The 21,417-nt window shown below is 44.7% G+C and overlaps 1 protein-coding gene across 3 annotated transcripts in view; it reads left to right on the forward strand.

Moving 5' to 3' along the window:
• Positions 1-21,417, forward strand: part of MYO10 (myosin X) — a 256,726-nt gene that overhangs the window by 36,028 nt on the left and 199,281 nt on the right. For 2 of the 3 annotated variants that reach the window (XM_061129313.1, XM_061129311.1), the window contains exon 2: positions 18,573-18,671. The exons of the other annotated variant lie outside the window; for it this stretch is intronic. In XM_061129313.1, coding sequence (XP_060985296.1) covers positions 18,573-18,671 — 99 coding nt within the window. The remainder of the gene's footprint in view (positions 1-18,572; positions 18,672-21,417) is intronic. 3 annotated transcript variants of the gene reach the window in all.

Genomic DNA, 21,417 nt, shown 5'->3' on the forward strand with positions numbered 1-21,417 from the left:
TAAGAAGGGTGGAGATGTCCATCCACATGTGTAGTGAATTACGTGGGAGCAATGCATTCTGCTTGGGGGGCAGACGGTTTATCGTTAACTGACTTCCTTTCCCTTCCACTTCCTTTTCTTTTTCTTTATTCCCTCACTGCCCTTCTTCCTTCATGGTTCTACTTGAATCTAATGCTTTCCTCTCTTGGGGCAGCTGTTCAGATTAGTGGTTTCCATAAGATGTTATGGAAAAAAACGGAGGGAACTTTTTGGCCGACGCAGTAATTTAAGCTGGAGTTTGCTGGAGTAAGCAGCAGAAAGGGCATCAGGCATTTCCTGGGAGTCAAAGGAGGTGTGAGAATCTCTGAATTGGTGAGTTTGTGGATGGAGGGGAGGAAGGAGCCGTGGTTTGTTCGGGTCCCCCTGAAAGGCCTGGGCCCAGAGCTGGGGTCTCCCCACCATTGTACCTCCGCCCATCTGGAGCTGGTCCCTGGGCGCTGTAGGAGTTTCCGAGCTCCGCGGGCATTTGGATCTTCTGTGGAGTCAGAGACCAGAGCCTCCTTCTAGACTGTTCGTCCTGTGGTGGCTTATGGGGAGTTTGCTGGGCCTGGCGTCTGAGTCTTTTGCTCCCAGTAATGAATTCAGCTGTTGACTGAGTGGGGGTGTTTGTGTGTCTGAGTGTGTGTGTGTGTTTGTGTGTGTGTGTGTGTGTCCTTCCCCAGAGCTTGGCTTTGGCTGTGGCTGGAGTGGTTTGGGAAGGATGGAGTTGGGGGGCATTGACTGAGTGGGGTTGTGTGTGTGTGTGTCCATCCTCCCCCCCGCCCCCGTGTGTGTGTGTGTGTGTGTCTGTGTCCCCCCAGAGCTTGGCTTCGGCTGTGGCTGGAGTGGTTTGGGAAGGGTGGAGTTGGGGGTGTTGACTGAGTGGGGTAGTGTGTGTGTGTGTCCGTCCACCTAGAGCTTGTGTCTGTGTGTGTGTGTGTGTGTGTGTGTGTGTCCATCCCCCCCGTGTGTGTGTGTGTGTGTGTGTCTGTGTGTGTGTGTCCGTCCCCCCAGAGCTTGGCTTCGGCTGTGGCTGGAGTGGTTTGGAAAGGATGGAGTTGGGGGGCATGGGAGGGAAGACTCCCCTCCTAGGAAATTTCCTCTGGCCCATGGCTGGGAAAGTGACTCTTTGCAGGACTGAGCCTGTTCCCACCACTGGCCGGCAGGTCGTGAGAGGTTCCCTAGGAATGCAAAGGGAAGCTGAGGGCCTTCCCGTGGACCACGGCCACTTTGGTCTGGGTGGGGCCTGGCATTCAGAGGTTGGGGAGAGGCTGCTGAGGCGCCCAGAGGAACTTCCCTGAATGTCAGGACCCAGGCCTTTGTGTTACCTGCCCCCATGGGCCCTGGGGCCTCCTTGTCTGCAGGCCCCAGACTTCACCCCACCCCCTTGCCCCGGGCTTGGCTTATTCTTGTCCACCCCCCCGTGGGGTCTTACTGCAGCCCCTGGCCCCTGCTTCAGCCTACCTGTTGATCTACTCAACAAGAGCTTGAGAGTTTCCAAGCTATGAGTGACTGAGCCTTATGGACTCAGGTGAAATTAGAAGTTAATATCTCAAAGACTGGGCTGCTGGGGTTTTCTGTGTATTTTTTAACAAGCATAGTTGTAAAAAAAAAAAAAAAGTCTGTTGCATTGGAGAACAATGTAATTTGGCCTCATTTTATGGGTAACTGGGGAGACTTCAGTGGTTCCTCGAGCTTGGTTGATTAGAGTTTGAGACTTCTCTTTCTTAGACTAGAGGAAGGCGAATACCTTCCTTGTTGCACGTGTGGAGTGTTTTGGAGTTTTTGCTCTTGTGCTCAGCCATGGCTGACTCTTTGCAACCCCGTGGACTGTAGCCCACCAGGCTCCCTTGTCCATGAGATTCTGCTGGCAAGAACAAAGGAGAGGGTAGCCACTTACTCCTGCAGGGGATCTTCCCAACCCAGAGCTGGAAGCTGTGCCCTCCTGCATTGGCAGGCGGGTTCATTACCACTAGTGCCACCAGGGAAGCCCGTTCATAGTACATGAGCTGATTAAGTAGAGCAGGTAAGCCAGTTGACAATGTGTCTGCGTCTGCACTGGTCCTTGGCTAATTTGCAGAAAATTGGACCTTTCACCTTGTGACTCCCTCTGGCCCATGGTGTCTGTCCTGTTTGTTCTCAGAACCCTGTTCCTGTGAGGCCTGCTTCCTTTGCCAACACCCGCACGTGTGGGTACTCGGTATGTGTGCCCAGATTAGTCCTATGGCATCAACTTTAAATGATCCACATAAACTTCACTGGACTGCAGGTTTCTGGAAGTCACGTCTGTCTGTCACAAGTCTTCGTCCTGTGTCTCTGGCCCGGCATCTTTGTTTAAACTGTCGGTGGCCACTTAGGCTTTCAGTGGAGAAGTCCTGATTATCCATCTCCTTCCTTCTCAGAGTTAGCCCCACAGTGCCCTGGAGGGAGGGAGGGAGGTTTTATTTCTGCTTTTCTGTAGATGAGGAAAGCTAGGGCTGTGAAAGGTTAATTTGTCCCAGAGGCTGAGAGACAGTGAAGCCAGGATTCCCATTCAGGCAGTTGGACCACTGGATTTGAACCATCATTGGAGACCACGACACTCACATCTAACCTGGAGAAAAAAACCTAAGACAGTGGCCGCTTGGAGGGACCATTCTACAGAACCCCTGACCTGTACTCCTCACAACTGTCCAGGCCTTTAAACACTGTCATAGAGCAGAAAAGCCCTAAGGAGGCATGACAAGTCGGTAGAGTGTGTTGGATGGGATCCTGGGATGGGAGAAGGACATTGGGGAAACCCTGGTGTGAAATCCATAAGAAGATTGGATTGCGTTCATGGTCACGCACCTGTGTTGGCTCCTTCGCTGTGATGAATGTAAGTGTCAGCAGTTGGGGGAACCTGCCTGAATAAATATGTGCAGACCATCTGTATTAGCATTGCACCCTCTCTGTAAAATCCAAAACTATTCAAAAAGAAAAGGTTGACTTAAGCGGCAGAACCACCGCCACAAAGCCCAGTGCATCTGCGGCCTCTCTGGCCTCTCCTACACCCAATGCCTATATGTTCTTCTCTGTGTCTTACACTCATCCTCAGACACAGAGGTCTGTATCCTTGGAGAAGAATCTCAGATCTCAGCCCGAGTTAGTGCTGGAGACATAACCTGGCGTTGCCGCGGGGGTGGCACATAGCCTGCCTCTTAAAGAAAATGTCACTCTCCACCCAGACCTCTCTGGAACCCCAGAAGAGATGGACTGAGTTTTGTCACAGGGGAGAAATCATTTGATTTAGGTAAAGTCTTGGTAGATCTCAAGTGGAACACACACAGGCACTTGGTTCATTTAACCTGTTTCCATCCTCCCCAGTACCCTCTGGTCACCTTCCTGATGGGTGTAGTGTGTCTGTAAGTTATTTTTAAGTGCTTTGCGGCTGGAACACAGCCAAAGCTGTAGTTTTGGTGGTTGGGAGGAGAGGTTAGTTCCCGTGGTTAGTTAAACGAGGCCTGTGTGTTCTTAGGTTCTGTAGCATGGTGTTTAGAGGAAAGTGAAATGAAAGCCGTACGAATGCTAAAAGTGTCCTGGGTGTGACGTGGGAGGTGCTGGCAGCAAGACCCCAAATATAGACGCTGCCACGTGTGTCGGGGGCCCTGTGGCTTTGGAGCACTTTGGCAAGCCATCTCGTGTGACCTTCTCTTACAGCAGACAAATTGAATGACTCCTTGTTTAGTGTGGAGTAGTGTCGAGTAATTAACAGTGGCGGTTCTGAGCTACATGTAGTAGGGCTGGATTGGAGTCCACACCTTCCAGGGGAGTGTTCGGTGTGGTTTCTACGGCCTCTTACTGACGTCTTGAGTGGCCCTCTGTCTCTGTGTGAGCAGCTCCATTCCTGCAGGCGCTTCTGTGTGTTCCCTGATGTGTGGGCAGGTGCTGAGCTAGAATTTGGGGTTGAATGAGTGAACACTTGCCTCTCATCTGCTCCAGGTGCTGGGAATTCAGTGGCCGGTGAAGCAAACTCATTCTCGCCCCCTATCATGGTGGTGGTGGTTTAGTTGCTAAGTCATGTCCAACTCTTGTGACCCCATGGACTGTAGCCTGCCAGGCTCCTCTGTCCGTGGGATTCTCCAGGCAAGAATACTGGAGTGGGTTGCTATTTCCTTCTCCAGGGGATCTTCCCAACCCGGGGATCAAACCTGCGTCTCCTGCATGGCAGGCCAATCCTTTACCAACTGAGCTACTAGGGAAGCCCACCTCCTATCATACAACTGATAAAAGTTCTAATGTAACACATGTCACATGGTGAAAGCACTGAAATAACTCTTGTTTTGATGATCTAGGGAAAACATATAAACTTGTGGTTGTTGACAGGACTGAGTGCATTGCTCTCTAGATGGCTTCTTAAAGTCATGACCTTTGTCTGCTGCAAAAGTAATAGCTGATATTCCCTTGCCTGTAAATGATGGTGACTCAGTCCAAACCAGTGTAAACTGGAAAGAGGGCTTGCTTGGCCTATGCCATGAGAGAGGCCAGAGGTGAAGATGGCTTTTGGAATAACTGGATCCAGGGATGAATGAGGGTATAAGCCTGTTTTTCTTGCAGCTGTTTCTCTCTCTCCCCTTCTTGTCTTGTATATCTGAGACAATTCACATATAGAGGTGAGCCTTTTAAAGTATTCAGTTCAGTGGTTTTTAGTATATTCACTAAATATAGTACTAGAATGAATATTTGCATGTTAATCGCTCAGTTGTGTCCAACTCTTTGCAACCCCGTCGACCGTAGCCCGCCAGGCTCCTCTGTCCATGGGATTCTCCAGGCAAGAATACTGGAGTGGGCAGCCATTCCCTTCTCCAGGGGATCTTCCCGACCCAGGGATCGAACCCATGTCTCCTGCATTGCAAGCAGATTCTTACTAATATATTCTAATAGTTGTGTAGCCTTAACCAGTCTGTAACTCTAGAATGTCTTCATCACTCAAAGGGAACCCCATACCTCTTGGCAGTCACCCCCTGTTTCCAGTCACTGTCTACATCTGCCCTAGTCAGCCAGCAATCTACTTTCTGTCTCTATGGCTTTTCCTTCTGGATATTTCATATACATGGAATCAAACAATATGTGGTCCTTGGAGGCTGGATGCTTTGACTTCAGTTCAGTCGCTCAGTCGTGTCTGACTCTTTGTGACCCCATGGACTGCAGCACGCCAGGCTTCCCTGTCCATCACCAATTCCTAGAATCTACTCAAACTCCTGTCCACCGAGTCGGTGATGCCATCCAACCATCTCATCCTCTGTTGTCCCCTTCTCCTCCCCGCCTTTAATCTTTTCCAGCATCAGGGTCTTTTCCAGTGAGTCAGTTCTTTGCATCAGGTGGCCAAAGTATTGGAGTTTCAGCTTCAGCATCAGTCCTTCCATGAATATTCAGGACTGATCTCCTTTAGGATGGACTGGTTGGATCTCCTTGCAGTCCAAGGGACTCTAAAGAGTCTTCTCCAACACCACAGTTCAAAAGCATCAATTCTTTGGCACTCAGCTTACTTTATGGTCCAACTCTCACATCTGTACATGACTACTGGAAAAACCAGAGCTTTGATTTAGAGTAATGTTTTCAAGGCTCATCCATGTTGTAGTATGTATCAGTTCTTCATCCTTTTTTAATCACTGAATAATACTCCTTCTCTGAGTACATTTTGAAAGAATCTGCCCTTCAGTCTGTTTCCCCATTTGGGCTCTTGGGAATAATGCTGCTGGGAACATTTATGTACAGGTTTTTGTGGGGCCATATGTTTTCATTTCCCATGGATATATAGCTGGGAGTGAAATCCCCAGGTCGTATAGTAACCATGTTTAACCTTTTGAGGATCAGCCAGACCGTTTCCCATGGCAGCCACACTATTTTACATTCTCCCCAGCAGGGTTTGTGTGTTCTACTTTTTTCATGTTGTCTGTCTCTTTGAAAGTGCTAGAAGAACTCTTAAGCAACTCTTAATTCAGGAAGTAGGATTTTATGAAAAAGATGAAATGTTCTTGAACTTCAATAAAATTCTGTAAAGGAATTAATGAGTATGTACGCAGCTGAAATGAGAAATAGCTGTTTTAAGTTTATTTACTTCCTACTGGGTTCTTGGGCCTTTCGTTTTTATGAAGTAATGACAAACTCCTGTTTTGAGTACGTTTGTCTATTTTTTCTAAAAACAGATGGTAGTCAGAACACAGCCAGGATTTCATCAAGATTATCTTAACCAGTTTTTGTTGGTGTTGTTTTTTTTTTTTTTTAAAGAAAATTATTCTTGTCAAGAATAGGAGAGGACAAAACTCCAGGAACTGAGGTGAAGGGCATCTGGTGTTATGTTCCATGAGGAGTGAAATGTCTTGTGATGGTCTTTTATTGTTCCTCCTTTTCTGTATCTGCTACTGTTTCCACTGCAAGGAAGAATGGAATGCAGTTCTGAAGCCAGTTGTTTTGTGTCCCTGAGAGAGGATTTCCCTCTATTTTTTAAGAGTTCTTAGAACAGTTGTGCTTATTTTATAAAGTCTGCTTGGCCTTCTCCCAGCTACCTACTTCTCTTTCTTATTCTTCGGCTCCTCCTGTTACATAATTCCTAGAGAATTATGTTACATGTATTCCTAGAGAAGAAAGACTCTAGGTAGAGGGTATTAGAATAGGCATAGTTTTACCTCCAACATATTGTGTTTTAGAGCAGGAATGATCTTATATATAATAAGTCCTCTGTGTACGCACCTTCAAGTTGCAAACTTTTCCAAGATGTGAACATGCGTTCCCTCAACATCAGACATGAGACATGACATGAGTTGTCTGATGTTGTTCCGTCAGCATCAGGACAATTGCAGCTGATCCTCCGTCTTCTATTGCTGACGATCCTTCAGCTCTACCATCTCCCACCTCTTCTTCCTCCTCTAGTCAATAACTTCTTGCCTGTTCACTCAATGCCAGCTTCTGAATGCCAGCTATTATACTATAGAACTTGTCAAGGTACTGTACTGTAAGATTAAAAATGTTTCATTTTTTTGCATCCTTTTTTCTATGTACTATTTGCATAAAAAGTATTATAAATCTATTACAGTACTATATGGCTAATTGTAGTTGAGTACCTGGGCCAATTTTGTTGGATTTATGAACAGATTGGACTTACAGACGTGCTCTTGGAACTGAACTTGTTTGTATGTAGGGTACTTAGAGACTGGTGAATCTTTCAGAGTGCCTGGTACATACGAGGGTGCGCAAAAGATGCTGGTAGGAAGAATGGACTTGTGGAAAGATGGCTGGATTAATGGATAGATGGGTTTATGGGTGGAGTGACATACAGATTGAATGAATTTTAAACGTGTTGGCTGATTCTTTGGGTTCATTTTCTGTTTTCTTTTAGACACATGTATTGGCTGTGTGATGATTGGTTAGCTACTAGACAGAATAATTTGTTTTTTGGTCCGTGGATTGTCACATTCCTACACTGTCTGAGATTGTCTCAGCAACTTGGAGATGATTCATTTCTTTCAGTGTTACTGTTTCTGGGATTACTTCTAGTCACTGTAGTTCAGAAGAGTAACTGAAAAGTTGTTAGGAGGAGTTGAGAAGAAGGTAGGGAAAATCAAAATATAAAACCAGGATGGAATCAGTTGGCAAGTTGGAAGCCCAGAGTTGGGAATAAATTCAAAGAAACCAACCCTGAGTGTTCATTGGAAAGACTGATGCTGAAGCGGAAGCTTCAATCCTTTGGCCACCTGATGCAAAGAGTCGACTCATTGGAAAAGACCGTGATGCTCAGAAAGATTGAAGGCAGGGGGAGAAGGGGATGACAGAGGATGAGATGGTTGGATGGCATCACTGACTGAATGGACATGAATTTGAGCAAGCTCTGGGAGATGGTGAAGGACAAGGAAGCATGGCGTGCTGCAGCCCGTGGGGTTGCAAAGAGTTGGACACAGCATAGTGACTGAACAACAACAAAAGAATTACAATTTCATAAGTCAGGTGTCCTGCCATTTAGCATAGTTTGCTTTGGTTTTAATTATGAGTGGGGGACACCAATGAGTCTTTGCATCTTTACCTGAGGAACATTGAGCAAAGATTAGTTTATTGTTGCCAAAAACTTTTACTGTTTTCTTTTTTCCTCCCTTTCTACCTCCTACGGCTCATGTACTTTACATGTCATTGTCCCCATGAAAGCAGTGGCTCATGGTGGTGACAGTTTGTCCTTGTGGGCAGACAACGGGAAACAGTGGATGCCACGTGACCCTTCTCACTGGGAACTGTGACGAGGCATGGGACAGATGGTGGACTTTATGGTGTTGAATGTAGGCAGCCTCATTTTACAACCGTACTGTGTTTTAGATGTGTTTATGGTCAGGTGTTGGCGACGTGACCTGTCTTGCTGTGGGACTAGTGCTGTAAATGATACTGAGGCTCATATTTCCAAGAAATGTTTATGATGATGAAGATGACATAGCTGATAGCCACAAACACATTTCAGCTACAGATAGCTGGAATACATTCCTTATTAAAAGAGCAGTGCCTTCAAGGGCTTCTGGGGAGTTACGCAACGCTTGTCACGTAGCCTTTGGGGGTGGTTGTATGGGAGGGATTGTGTCTGTGAGTCCTGAACAAGTGTCAGCAACACATTTTTCCCTGGAATTTAATGGTGGCCTCAGCTCTGAGGGGTGTAGAACAGTTGTCCTTGGTGTTGCTTATTATAGAAAACAAATACCACTGCTGCTCCACAGCCCCGGTGACATGGGACACGCTGGGCATCTTCATACCACGTGTTTCTGACATCCCGGGCGATATGCTCACAGCATATTCCTTTTCCATCCTCAGTGGTTGGGGGTCCCGCGCTAGCTGAATTCTGCATCCTTTGAGAACTGAGCCCGAAACCACCTGGGTTCTGCTGGGAGCTTTTCGGACTCCAGTGCGGTGGTGCAGAAGGGGGTACCAGCCTCAGGTCTGAAGCCCTGCGGTCACGTGCAGGAAGTGAGTCCGGGGACCACTCACTCACCCTGGTGGCCCCACGCTCTGTCCTGCCTGCTGCGTGGTGGGTGGACCCGCAGACCACCCACGGCGGCTGGGACGCTGGGGTCAGTGGCCGCGAAGCTGCTTCACTTTTCCCGGGTCCCCTCCCGAGGTGCAGCTGTCTCTGCAGGGGAGACGTCTTGGGTTGCCCCTTTTCCTTTCATTTCTGAGCCTCCTGGGTCCGTCCCCGGCCAGCAGGGCCCCTTTTGTCCCCGCCGCTCTTTTGCACACTGCATTTTTCATACTCATTTTGGACATGTGATGATGCTGTATTTCCTTCTCACTTGCACCGTTTCCAGACCTGCCGACAAGTTTTGCACTGAGGTTTGCAAGCCCTTGAGGTTGGAATCTCCCCCGAGGGGAAACAGCACAGGTTTTGAGTGGGTTTTTGTCTGTGCGGGTTCCGATTGTCTGCATACAAATGTTGTTAGTTCTAAACATGCAAGTGTGTTAGTCACACAGTTGTGTCTGACTCTTTGTGACCCCATGGACTGAAGCCCGCCAGGTTCCTCCATCCATGGGATTCTCCAGGCAAGAATACTGGAGTGGGCTGCCATTCCCTTCCCCGGGAAGCATGAAAAGTACCTATTAAAAAAAACCCAAAACGGCAGAGTGGACGGAAAGGAGGGAAAGGAGAGAGGCCCCCTAGTGCTGCCGTCCAGCCGGCTGCCTCGGGGGCCTCGCTCCTTCTGTCCGTCAGATGTTTTGAATCACATTCTGCAGCACTCCCTCCCCGCACCCAACCCCTTCCTTCTGTGAGAACCCAGCCAAGGTCACCGGAAATTAGATCTGCCCCAGGTAGGTCATGTCTGGGCTGATCAGACTTTAGGAGGTTGTGGAAATTCCTAGAATTGAGACAGTGGAGTCTGCTTTCGGTTAATGGGGTTTGAAAGCTCCTTTCCTTTGGCTGTGGCTCTCGAACTTTCCATTTACTCTAGACCAGTGGTTCTCAACTAGGACAGTCCCCTCCCCCACAACAAGTAATTCCCTCACCCAAAATGTCAATACTGATGAGGTGGAGGAACCCGTGTTAGAACTTTATATTTTATAAACACCATGTGTCCTGGAGACAGATTTGAGTAATGAGGACTAGAAAAAAAATATCTGTGCAGTTGATGAAAAGGTATTCCTACTTCAACAATAAAAATGAGTATACACGAGGAGAGATCTCACTTATATGTGGACCCTCCCGGTCAGAACCACCCCCCTGAACTCGTACGGAGAACAGATGAGTGGTTGCCAGAGGGAGGGGTGGAGGAATTGGATGAAGAGCTTCAAATGCTACAGACTTACGGTTGTAAAATAAGCCCTGCGGATCTCATGGACAGCGTGGTGGCTATGCTTGATAATACCGTATAGTTATTTGAAAGTTGCTAAGAGAGTAGATCTTAAAAGTTGTCATAAGAGAAAAATATTAACCATGTGTGGTAATGGATGTTAACTAGATTTATTGTCTTGATCACTTCTCTGTAGATACTAAAATCATTATGTTGTACACCTGGAACTAATGTGTTACATGTCAATTATATTTCAGTTTTAAAAATGCTGTTTGAGTTCTTGTACTATAATATATTACCCACATCTCCTTTCTGGAATTCAGTGTCTTCAAGAACAAGGATCCCTCATGTCCCAGCCTGCCACATTTGTTGGTGTTTAGTCGCCAAGTTGTGCCTGATTCCTGTGACCCTGTGGGGTAGCCTGCCAGGCTTCTCTGTCCGTGGCATTTCCCAGGCAAGAATACTGGAGTGGGTTGCCATGTCCTCCTCCAGGGGATCTTCCTGACTCAGGGATCGAATCCCCAACTCTTGCATTAGGCGGGCGGGTTCATTACCACTTGTTACATTAGACATCTTCAAATCCAGGTTACTTATTTACTAAGTTATTGCAGGCTAAAAAGGAGAACTTTCTTTTGGCTGTTGAAAATACTGCAGATTTAAATAGCCATATTAGGCACTTCCCAGATCCAGTGGCTAAGACTCCACACTCCCAATGTAGGGGGCCCGGGTTCGATCCCTAATTAAAGAACTAGATCCCACATGCTGTAACTAAAAATCCTGCATGCCCCAGCTAGAAGATCAAAGATCCCGCGTGCTGCAGCTAAGACCCAGTGCAGCTAAGTAGGTAGGTAGGCAGGGAAACGTTATTGGTTAATTTCCTCTATCTCAAGATAGAGTGCTTTCCTCAAGATACATTTTTAAACCATAGCCATATTAATTTATCCATTACAATGTTATTTGACTTTCTTTTTTTTTTTTAAAAGAAAGGCAGGTCACATTTCAGAAACAGGCTGTGACTTTATCGCGTAGGTTGTTAGGACTCCTGAACCGTGGCACTCAGCATGGGCCAAGTAAGCAGTTATGGGAGAAAAATAGGTGCGGTGCCCTGTTGTGGGTCTGAGACTGAGTTGTGTGTTTGACTAAAGAATGTCCTCTTCTGTGAATCTGTAATTAGAACATGCCACACAGTATGGTATTTAAAGTCCATCATCATTATCCTTTTTTAGGGTTGTTTTCCTACCTTATTTTTAAACTTAATTTTTTCAAAGTTCAGGGAAGAAAATCATTCTTGAAATCAGAAAAGAAATGTAGTAATTGAAAAGAAAAAAACATTTTTTCTTTTAAATGGGGCAGCAGCAGGTTGAAATCTATGATAGTGATTTTTAGCTTCTTAAATGGGGGTCAGTCAACTTTTTGTGCAGAAGGGCCAGAAGCTTAAGTACTTCAGGCTCTGCAAAGCTACGCTGTGTTTCCATGTTAGCAGGAAAGTGGCAGGTACAACTGCTTGCCCAAGAAGTTACTGCAAGTCACACACAGCTGACTGGGGATTTGTGATTATCTTCCAGGGAGGGAGGCTGATAATTGCAACAGAGATACTCTCTACCATTGGCTTCCCTGGTTGCTCAGTGGTAAAGAATCTGTCTGCCAATACAGGAGATACGGGTTGGAGCCCTGGGTCAGGAAGATCCCTTGGAGAAGGAAATGGCACCCCACTCCAATATTCTTGCCTGGGAAATCCCATAGACAGAGGAACCTGGTGGGCTACAGTTCAGGGGGTCACAAGAGAGTCAGACACGACTTAGTGACTAAACAACAACATGTTCTGTAACAGAGTGTTATCGGGAGATGAGCTTGGACACGTCTCCTGGTAGCCTTGTATCTTTGAGCCCCTCCTGGTCTATGTTAATAGAGAATGGGGACTTAATGAACCCAACACAGACCAGTCTTCAGAGTTTTAACACAGCTGAAGAAGAATCCCATGGACAGAGGAGCCTGGCAGGCCATGGTCCATGGGGTTGGACACAACTGAAGCGACTAAGCACGCACGCACGCACACATAGTCGTTATTCCTGTGTGTGTGTTTCTTGACATCACCATTGCTCAATTATAGAGACATGATGGGATTTTTCCCATTATGGAATGGTTAAGAATATTCATGTACCACTGAGAAGTATATAGGCTGGGATTTAAATTTTTTTAATGGTTTGAAATGGCCTTGTATAATCACATACAAGAAAACCCACCCATTGTAGATTTACAGTTGAATGGAGTTTAGGGCGTTTAGACAGTTTTTGCATTTAGACAGTTGTGCCGCCATCAGCACAATTCAGTTTTAGAATGATTCCACTGTCCTCCCCACCCAGGTTCCTTCTTCCACACACAGTCAGCGTGTCTCCCTGCCCCGACACCTAGCCTTGGGCATCTGTTCATCTAGTCTCTGCGTCTATGCATTTTCTTCTTCCAGAAATTTCATATATATAGAATTCTGTGATATACACTTATTTATGTGTAGCTTCTTTTACTTAGCATAATATTTTTGAGTTTCATCCTTGTTGGTGATTCTGTGATTTGGTTTTTTCTTTTTATTGCTGAGCCTTTCATTGTATAGATTTATCACATTTTATTTCTATACCAGTTGATGGACATTTGAATGTGTGGACAAAAAAAAATGTTGCCCGCCTTTCCCGTAAAAAAAAAAAAAAATGAGGGTGCCCACTATCAGCCACTGTATCCACCCTCAACAGTGCAGCTTGAGGGGATTCAGGATGGAGAAAAATAGGATCCTGGTCCTAGATAGTTAAGATGCATATCTGGGGAATCAATTCAATGAGCCCAGACTCTTGCATCTTCCCATACATAGAAAAACACTGTAATTGTTAACTTGAGATGCTGGGTTTTGTGGTTAGCAGTAATCTCTTGGTGTTAGACCACATTTTTTCTCCCCCCACCCGCCCCAGCAGAACCTCCAATATATCCTGGCTCCTCCCTTGCTTGTTTGGAACTGTTAACTCAGCTGAGAGGCTGGCACCCAGGCAGTAATCCTCCGTAAGGTCCCCAAATAAAATCTAACCTGCAACTTTAGGTTGTGCATTTTTCTTCTGTCGACAAGTGATTTCTACAATTCAGCTGTTGTGAACAATGCTGCTGTGAATATTAGCTTACAGGGCTTTTGAAAAACTTTGAGTAGGTAGATCTCTGGGAGTTGAATTGTTGGGACATATGGCAAGATTATATTCTGATTTTTAAGAAACTGCCAAACTGTTTTCCAAGGTGGATATACCATTTTATATCACCACCAGTTTTTCCACATTGTCACCAACTCTTGGTATGGTCAGTCTTTTAGTATGGTCAGGAAGTCATTCATTTGCAATGGAAAAATGGAATCTCTGTGAACCTAATTTTTAAAGGAATGGTATTACTTGCCTCCTTATCTTACAAGATTTCCCTCAAGTTCAAAGAGATGGGAATTTCTGGGCAAGTGGCTTTATCTTGTGAAACTGTTACTGGTGATTGTGTGCAGAAAAGTTTTTTAGAAGTTGAGTTTAACACATACCTGTCTCAGATTAAGATGAAAACGTCCAGAGTTTTAATAAAACGTGTATTTTGTGATCCAACTTGTTCCACCTGCTTTTAAAGGCATATTTTTACTTCAGTTGTGAGTTTTCCCCATATGCTAGGAGTTTTCTCCATATGCCTGTGTTGTACATTAAATTATCAGCCTGTTTAACAATGACAGAATATAATGGTTTGCATATGGTTGGGCGTATTTTTCTTCCCTACTCAAACTTGGATGTTCTGGTAAATGTCTGTCTGTGACTTCGTTTTCAAATGCCTGTGGGTGGCCTCTTTTCTGGACCCGGGCGTATGTGTTCTTTTCGAATAGAATGGAAGCAGAAAGTTTGAGGCCTGAGAGAAACCATCCAGAACAATCTATGTGAAAAATATCCATTGCACCAGTTTTACTTTGCAAGTCTGGTTCTATGAAAATTGCCTGTTTAAACTTTTTCAGAGAACAAAGGGGGTGTTTTGAATGCATTTCCCTTTTTATCTGGGGAAGACACTGCTCTGGGTTTAGGAAAACTGGTTAGGGGGCTCTGGATTGGAAATCAGGGCTGGATTTTGTAAGACTTGTTTATCAGCAGCTCTTCACACCTGTTGAGAAAGACCTTTGGACTAAGTAAGTTGAATTGTGTGTTTGATCATGTAGGCAGGACTGTGTCAACAAAGGGCTTGGTAATACTTTCAAATGAGAAGGTTTGAAAAGAGCCACAGCAAAACTCAAGTGAAAGAAATAGCACACTGTGCAGCCTCTGGGAGTTGGGAGGTTTATATTAATCCTGGTGACAATTTATATTAATTCAGTGATGTTTCATAACAGAATCTTAATTCATATAAATAGACAATTTTGAGACTTGGGAAACAGACGTGAAATCCTTTTTGATCAAAGCAATGCAGGTGGTAGTCATAGCAAACAGAAAGCTTTGGACTCAGGATTCTGGGACGGAGGTCCACTGTGATTATTTTATGGTTTTACCTAATGAGTAAAAGCTCTTGTGTTATGACCTTGAAAGTTTCCATTTGAGAGTGTGTGTGTGTGTGTGTGTGTGTGTTTGCATGCTCAGTCATGTCTGACTCTTTGTGATCCCATGAACTATAGCCTACCAGGCTCCTCTGTCCATGAGATTTTCCAGGCAAGAATAGTGGAGTGGGTTGCCATTTCCTACTCCAGGGGATCTTCCCAGCCCAGGAATTGGACCAGAGTCTCCCGAGTCTCCTGCTTTGGCAGGTGGATTCTTTACATGTAGGTATTTGTAGGCTTTCAGTGTTGCAGTGTCTTGACATGTGAATTTTAAAAAGGCTAAAAAAGTAGTTAAGACACTTGGAAGTCTCTATCTAGACCATTACAAATACTGCAGTTTTGGTGTGAAATGGTATTTGAAAGAGCAGTCTTAGAGATGCCTGCAGTAAGTGTTCTTCTTGGAAAACAGCTGTTTGCTAATAAACCAGGACTGCCCAGCACTTGTGTCCTTTCTGGATGTTACCGGTGTCTCAAGCCGAAGTGGGAATCGGAACTCCCTGACCGACCTGTGCGGGGATGGGAACTCGGCCCTGTTGGTGGGACCTGTGTCCTTCATATAAGGTGGTCTTCAGGATTTGTAAAGAAACTCCTCATACTTGTTTTGGATGCTATTTCCCATCTTCATTATGGAGGATTTCAACCCCTCCGTGGAGGGAAGGTTGAAGTTGGGAGTTAACTAAAACTTAGAACTCCCACACTAAAGAGAAAAGGGGTTGCCCATTGTGGGGAGTCCTTATATAGGGTGGCGGTAGGGATGCTAGGGGAACTGTAGAATCTATAAGAGGAATAGGAGCTGGTGGTGTTTCAACCTGGGACTCCAGTCACCTTGGTCTTGGTGGAAATGCTTGGAGAACCTCATGGATGGGTGGCCCCATCTTTGGTCCCCCTCCTCCCAGAGCCTTGAGGTCTAGCCTGCTGGTCCTAAATACTTTCATCAAACTCAGGATTGACTTCGTGGGGACAGAGGCGTGTGGTCACAGAGGTGACAACAAGTGTTTTAGATCCTGGCTGGTATGTTTTAAACAGTTGTCATTGGCACTGAGGGAGTAACATGTAAGTTGGATTTTTATGTCTTAAAATTTCCCTTGTTGTAGGAGTTGTGTGTGATCACTGGATGCTTAAAGTGACCTTTGTGTACTGGTATGTTTTAGTTGTTGACTGATCTACTAGTGTGTCTTATTTATTCGTGAATTACTTTAGGGAGACACATAGTGTGGTGTGTGGAAAGAGCATGGAATAAGGAATTGGAAAGGTTTGAGACCTGGTTTGGTCACTAGCTGTGTGACATTAGATAAGGACCTAAGCTCTGAACTTGAGTTTCAGGGCAAGGATTCCTGTCTTACCAAAGGTTAGGTTAGTATCAGTGTTATTGAGGCTCTTAGCACACAACTGGGACACCCCATGGGCACTCCATTACTGGAAGCTACTGTTTATGTGAGTAATAACATAATTTAAAGTAGCATAAAGTGCTGAGTATACTTAGTTTACTTGGACATTGTCTATCCCCTTCCAGCTCTCTGTGTTGAGATCGATAGTAGTCTCTTACATTAGAAGTTAAATGTATAATAACCAATACATTTGAATATTTCATTTAACATCTCAAATGAAAGCAAGTTAATAAGCAGATCAATGAAATGAGGTTGAAAGTTCTAAAAAAAAAAAAAAAAAAGAACCTTTAAGTACTGTTAATATATCAGGTGATAATTTTGGTGTGTTTCCACTGTTTCATTTTTGTTGGAGTTGATGAAATTGAGCAGAATAGAAATAATATGAGATACTAAAGTGATTCCATTCCAGCACATTGGGTATATATTAAGTCATACAAGTAATTCTTTTTTTAAATTAAATATTTTTTAATTGAGGTATAGTTGATGTAGATATTGTGTTAGTTTTAGGTGTACAGCATAGTACACCTAAATACAGCATAGTACTGTATTTTTGCAGATTATATGCCATTGTGGGCTAATGGGTATAATGCATGATATGGGTATAATTCTCTATGCTATATGGTATATCCTTTTTCCTTATCTATTTATATATAATAATTTGTATTTGTTAATCCCACACCCCTACTACATCCCTCTTGCCTCCTTTTTCCCATTGGTAATCACTAGGCTGTTTTCCATGCCTGTAAGTCTGTTACTATTTTGCATATATGTTTGTATTCTTTTCTTAGACTCCGTATATAAGTGATATCATACAGTATTTGTCTGTCTCTGACTTATTTCACTAAACATAAGTTACCTAGGTCCATCGACGTTGCTGCAAATGACAGTATTTCATTATTTTTTGTGACTAAGCAATTTTCACGTATCTGTACATCACATCTTCTTTATCCAGTTGTCTGATGGGCACTTGGGTTGCTTTCCTGTCTTGGCTGTTGTAAAAGTGCTGCTATGAACATTGAGGTGCATGTATCTTTTGGAACTGATTTTTTTTTCCTTTCTGGATATATACTCAGGAGTGGAATTATTGGATTATGTGGTAGTTCCACTTTAGTTTTTTAAGGAAACTTCATAATGTTTGCATAGTGGCTGCACCAATTTACATTCCCATCACCATGTATAAGAATTGCCATAAAGGTAACTGTTTATAATTTGAATGACCAGTGAACACCCAGTAATTTCTGCAAACATTTTTATCACTCGTCCTTGAAAACAAACGGTTTTCATGTTCGGAAATCAAAGAAAGGGGAAATTCAGCATTGGAAAGCTAGGTATTTTGATTGCCATTTCATTTATCCAGTGGGGAAGTAAAAAAGAGAAATAAAATCGATGCCAAAACGTTTTGCCCTAAGTTAAAACAGTAGGATCTGGAAGTTGCTATCTCTTGGGCTGTAAATCCAAATTTTGGGGTGCCTTTGTTATCTGGTGGAATCCTGCCAAGAGTCGTACCAGTGGGACTGGGGTGTCATACTTAGTAAAACGTAATCCCTCTCATGGAGAGGTCAGTGGATTTTGTACAAGGAGGAAGTCAGTGCCTTCCAAGTGGGGAAGTGCATGCATGGGGCTTGGGCCTGGGAAGTTGGAGCCTGAACGTCCCGTAGAGTTCTCAACTTGAGGTGAAGCAGTGTGGTGACCTGATTAAGCTTGCAGTTTCTTCACGTGAGATGCTGGGCAAGCTACTTCTGGACCTCCACTTCTCCATCTATACAATGGGATGATAAATGACCTCAAAGGGCATGTGTGAATGAAATGAGATAATCCACAGAAATCAGTTGCATTTTAGCACGGTTTTCTCTGTCCTTTCTTTTCTTCCTCTGTCTAGTGGGGCTGTCAGTCACTCTCGTACATATGTAAGGCTGTGGGTGTATGTTGGCTTCCCTGTTGGCTCAGATGGTAAAGAATCCACTGGCAACGCGGGAGAGCCGGGTTCAGTCCCTGGGTCGGGGAGATCCCCCGGAGAAGGAAATGGCACCCCACTCCAGTATCCTTGCCTGGAAAATCCCATGGACGGAGGAGCCTGGAGGGCTGCAGCCCATAGGGTCGCAAAGAGTCGGACACGACTGCTCAGCTAACACAGAGGGCTGTGGGTGATGCTTTCTTTGAAGATTCGTTCCTTGCTTATTTGAGAAAGACATTTGCTTTTCAAAAACTGACTTTTTTAAAGGAATTTAGTTAAGTATAGTAATTTTATGGGTGGTGTTTTGCCACAAAATGCAGTTTCAACTCATAGTTATATGCCCTTTGTTTTATTTACAGGGAACACGGGTCTGGCTGAGAGAAAATGGCCAGCATTTCCCCAGTACTGTAAATTCCTGCGCGGAGGGCGTTGTGGTCTTCCAGACGGACTATGGTCAGGTGAGCTGAGAGCCTGCAGCTTCGTACCAGCCGTGTTTGCTTCCTCCAGGGGCCCTGAGTAAGGGCACGTGTGTTCATCCCCCACCCCTCATGCCCTAGGCATCTTTTCTCAGTGATGAAACAGAATCCCAAAAGGAATGTGTAATGCACACCTTGAGTGTGTGAGAGACGCAGTTAAAAAATCCTCCCAAATGGAAAGCAAAGTGTTCCAGCCAGGACGCGACAGAAGAACACTGCACGTGGCTGGTTTCCCTCCTGGGGATCAGGACGAAGCAGATGTATAGGGTGGTGATCGGTTTCATGGCGACCTTCCCTTAAAGTTTGTAAACTTGCCTAGTGTTGGGAATACTGGTCTGCCAGTGAGTCTGTAGCGGTGACCTGGTCCTTGTAAAGACAGAATGGAGCAAACCACGTATCCTGAGCCTCCTTATCCACCTTGTGAAGCACTGAAGAAGCTCCTCTGTCTGTAGGGACCACTGCTCCAAGGTTTCCACTCTTTAGTGTAAAACAAGTGAAAATGACTGAGAACGAATACTCGAATCTACACACCGGCCCATTGATTATATCTGGACGACTGAAAAGGAGCCTAGCTTCTCCATTTTACAAGGAAACCAATTTACAATTTTTTAAAAAATTGAAGTCCAGGTGGTTCAGCGGTAAAGAATGGGCCTACCAGTGCAGGAGACCCAAGAGGTGTGAGTTTGATCCCTGGGTTGGGAAGAAAGATCCCCTGGAGTAGGAAATGGCAAGTCATTCCAGTTTTCTTGCCTGGGAAATCCCACGGACAGAGGAGCCTGGTGGGCTACAATCCATGGGGTCATAATGAATCAGACATGACTGAACGACTGAGCACATATACAGACACATACATACTTAATCTACAATGTTGTGTTCGTTTCAGGCATACAGCAAAGTGATTCAGTTATATGTAAATATGTACATATTTCAGATTCTTTTCCCTTATAGATTATTAGCAGGTATTGAATACAGTTCCTTGTGGTATACAGTATGTGCTTATTGTTTATTTTATATATAGTAGTTTGTATCTGTTAATCCCGAAGGAAACCAATTTTAATGTTATACAAGTGGGTCCCTCCTTCAGAGGCACATTAAAATTTAAGACATAAAGAAACGAAAGGAGGTTGTGCGGCAGTATTTAACATTCATTGTTTCTGAATTTTGTTTTCAAGTTGCTTTGAGAACAGACGCTTCAAGGTCAGTGTTTGTGTAGTGTGTGACTGACGGGCTACTTGGTTATCGAGACCTTGAGCAGAGATGAGCCTCTTGGTAGTACACTCCTCATTTCTGGGCTTGATAAGCAGTGATGTTTCTGGGCTGTTTTGCAGTTTCTGAGTTCCTTTTTCATCTGAGCATCTTGAATGCTCTTCAGGATTTATCTGGTGGTGAAGATACAGGTGTGATCTGCAGTAGGGGTGGGTGCAGGGGGCGGGGGCCGAAGAGACCACCTCTTACAGTCACTGCTGCCCAGTCTGGGCTCTTTCTCATCAGGTTCTCAGGTAGGGTGATGTGATCTATAAACTAAGGACCGAGTGACCTGGCCAGCATCTTTGTGTCTTGCCTTCTCCCTTTCCCCAGATGAGAATTCAGCTCCTTTCATCCTTCTCAAGATGATGTAAAAAAGGCAAAATAACATTTAAACAGTGTATCTGGCTTGACAGAGCTTAATGGAATTCTTTTTTTTCTGACTTACTTTTAATCCCAAAGATACTTTAATTTCCCCCCCTCCCCCGTTTCCTCTTAAAATATTGTGACGCAAAGCACATAATGTTAAAACTCCCATTTTAACCATGTTGAAGTGTACGGTTCAGTAGTTGTGAAGTGCATTCCCGTTGTTGGGTGGTAGGTCTCTTGAACTTTTCCATTTTGCAATAAGCTACTGAGACAGTGTATCCAGCAAAGGCTTAATTCCCCCAGTCCTTGGTAACAACCACCTTTCTATTTTCTATCTCTATGATTTTAATTCTTTTTGATACTTCTGTGAGCGCAGTCATATATTTTTTGTCCTTTTTTGTTCCTGGCTTGTTTTATTTAAGGTAGCAACCTCAATATTCCAAAGATGCTTTCTATTCCTATTGAACTACGCTTTGCTCAGCAGAGGCTTCTCACAAAGCGTTTCTAATAACCTCTGAGCTTACTGCCCATGTCATACATGGTCAGCAGTTGGTGCCGTGTGACCCTGTTGCCAGCTGGTCGATGGGCAGCCCTCAGCGTCGAAAGGGATGGTCAAGCCAGCAGTTTTATTCCCTCTTGACTTGTATTTATGGACTGCGGGTTTCAGAAAGAACTAAACCAGAAAAGTATATACTTAAACATGAAAGCAACTCCCAACCTGGGAGTCTTCAATCGGCCATCAAGTCCTTGGTCTTATGCTGTCAGCTCTGTCATTCCCAAGTATAACAACTGTAATTAGCTTGGTGACCCATGTAGGAAATGGTTTAAAATATGAGAAAAATAAGACAGGTTGGAAAGACGTGGATCTGACGTGGCTCGAGAGCTGGCAGTGGCCGAAAGACTTCTCGTTTCTTTTTCTTCTGACCTCCTCCTTCCTGCCCTGACAGCACAGTCTCACAGCAGAACATAACAGGCATAACCACCAAGGATTAGAAGTTCTTTACCTGGTCCTGGAGCCCAGGCCTGGCACACCCACTGTTTAACTGAACAGGGAGAGAGTCTTGAGGGAATCAGGTCAGAGATGGAGAGCGCAGCCTTGTCCTGGTCAAACACG

Source organism: Dama dama, chromosome 25 (genome assembly GCF_033118175.1).
Source record: "Dama dama isolate Ldn47 chromosome 25, ASM3311817v1, whole genome shotgun sequence".
In the NCBI taxonomy this organism is placed as follows: Eukaryota; Metazoa; Chordata; class Mammalia; order Artiodactyla; family Cervidae; genus Dama; species Dama dama.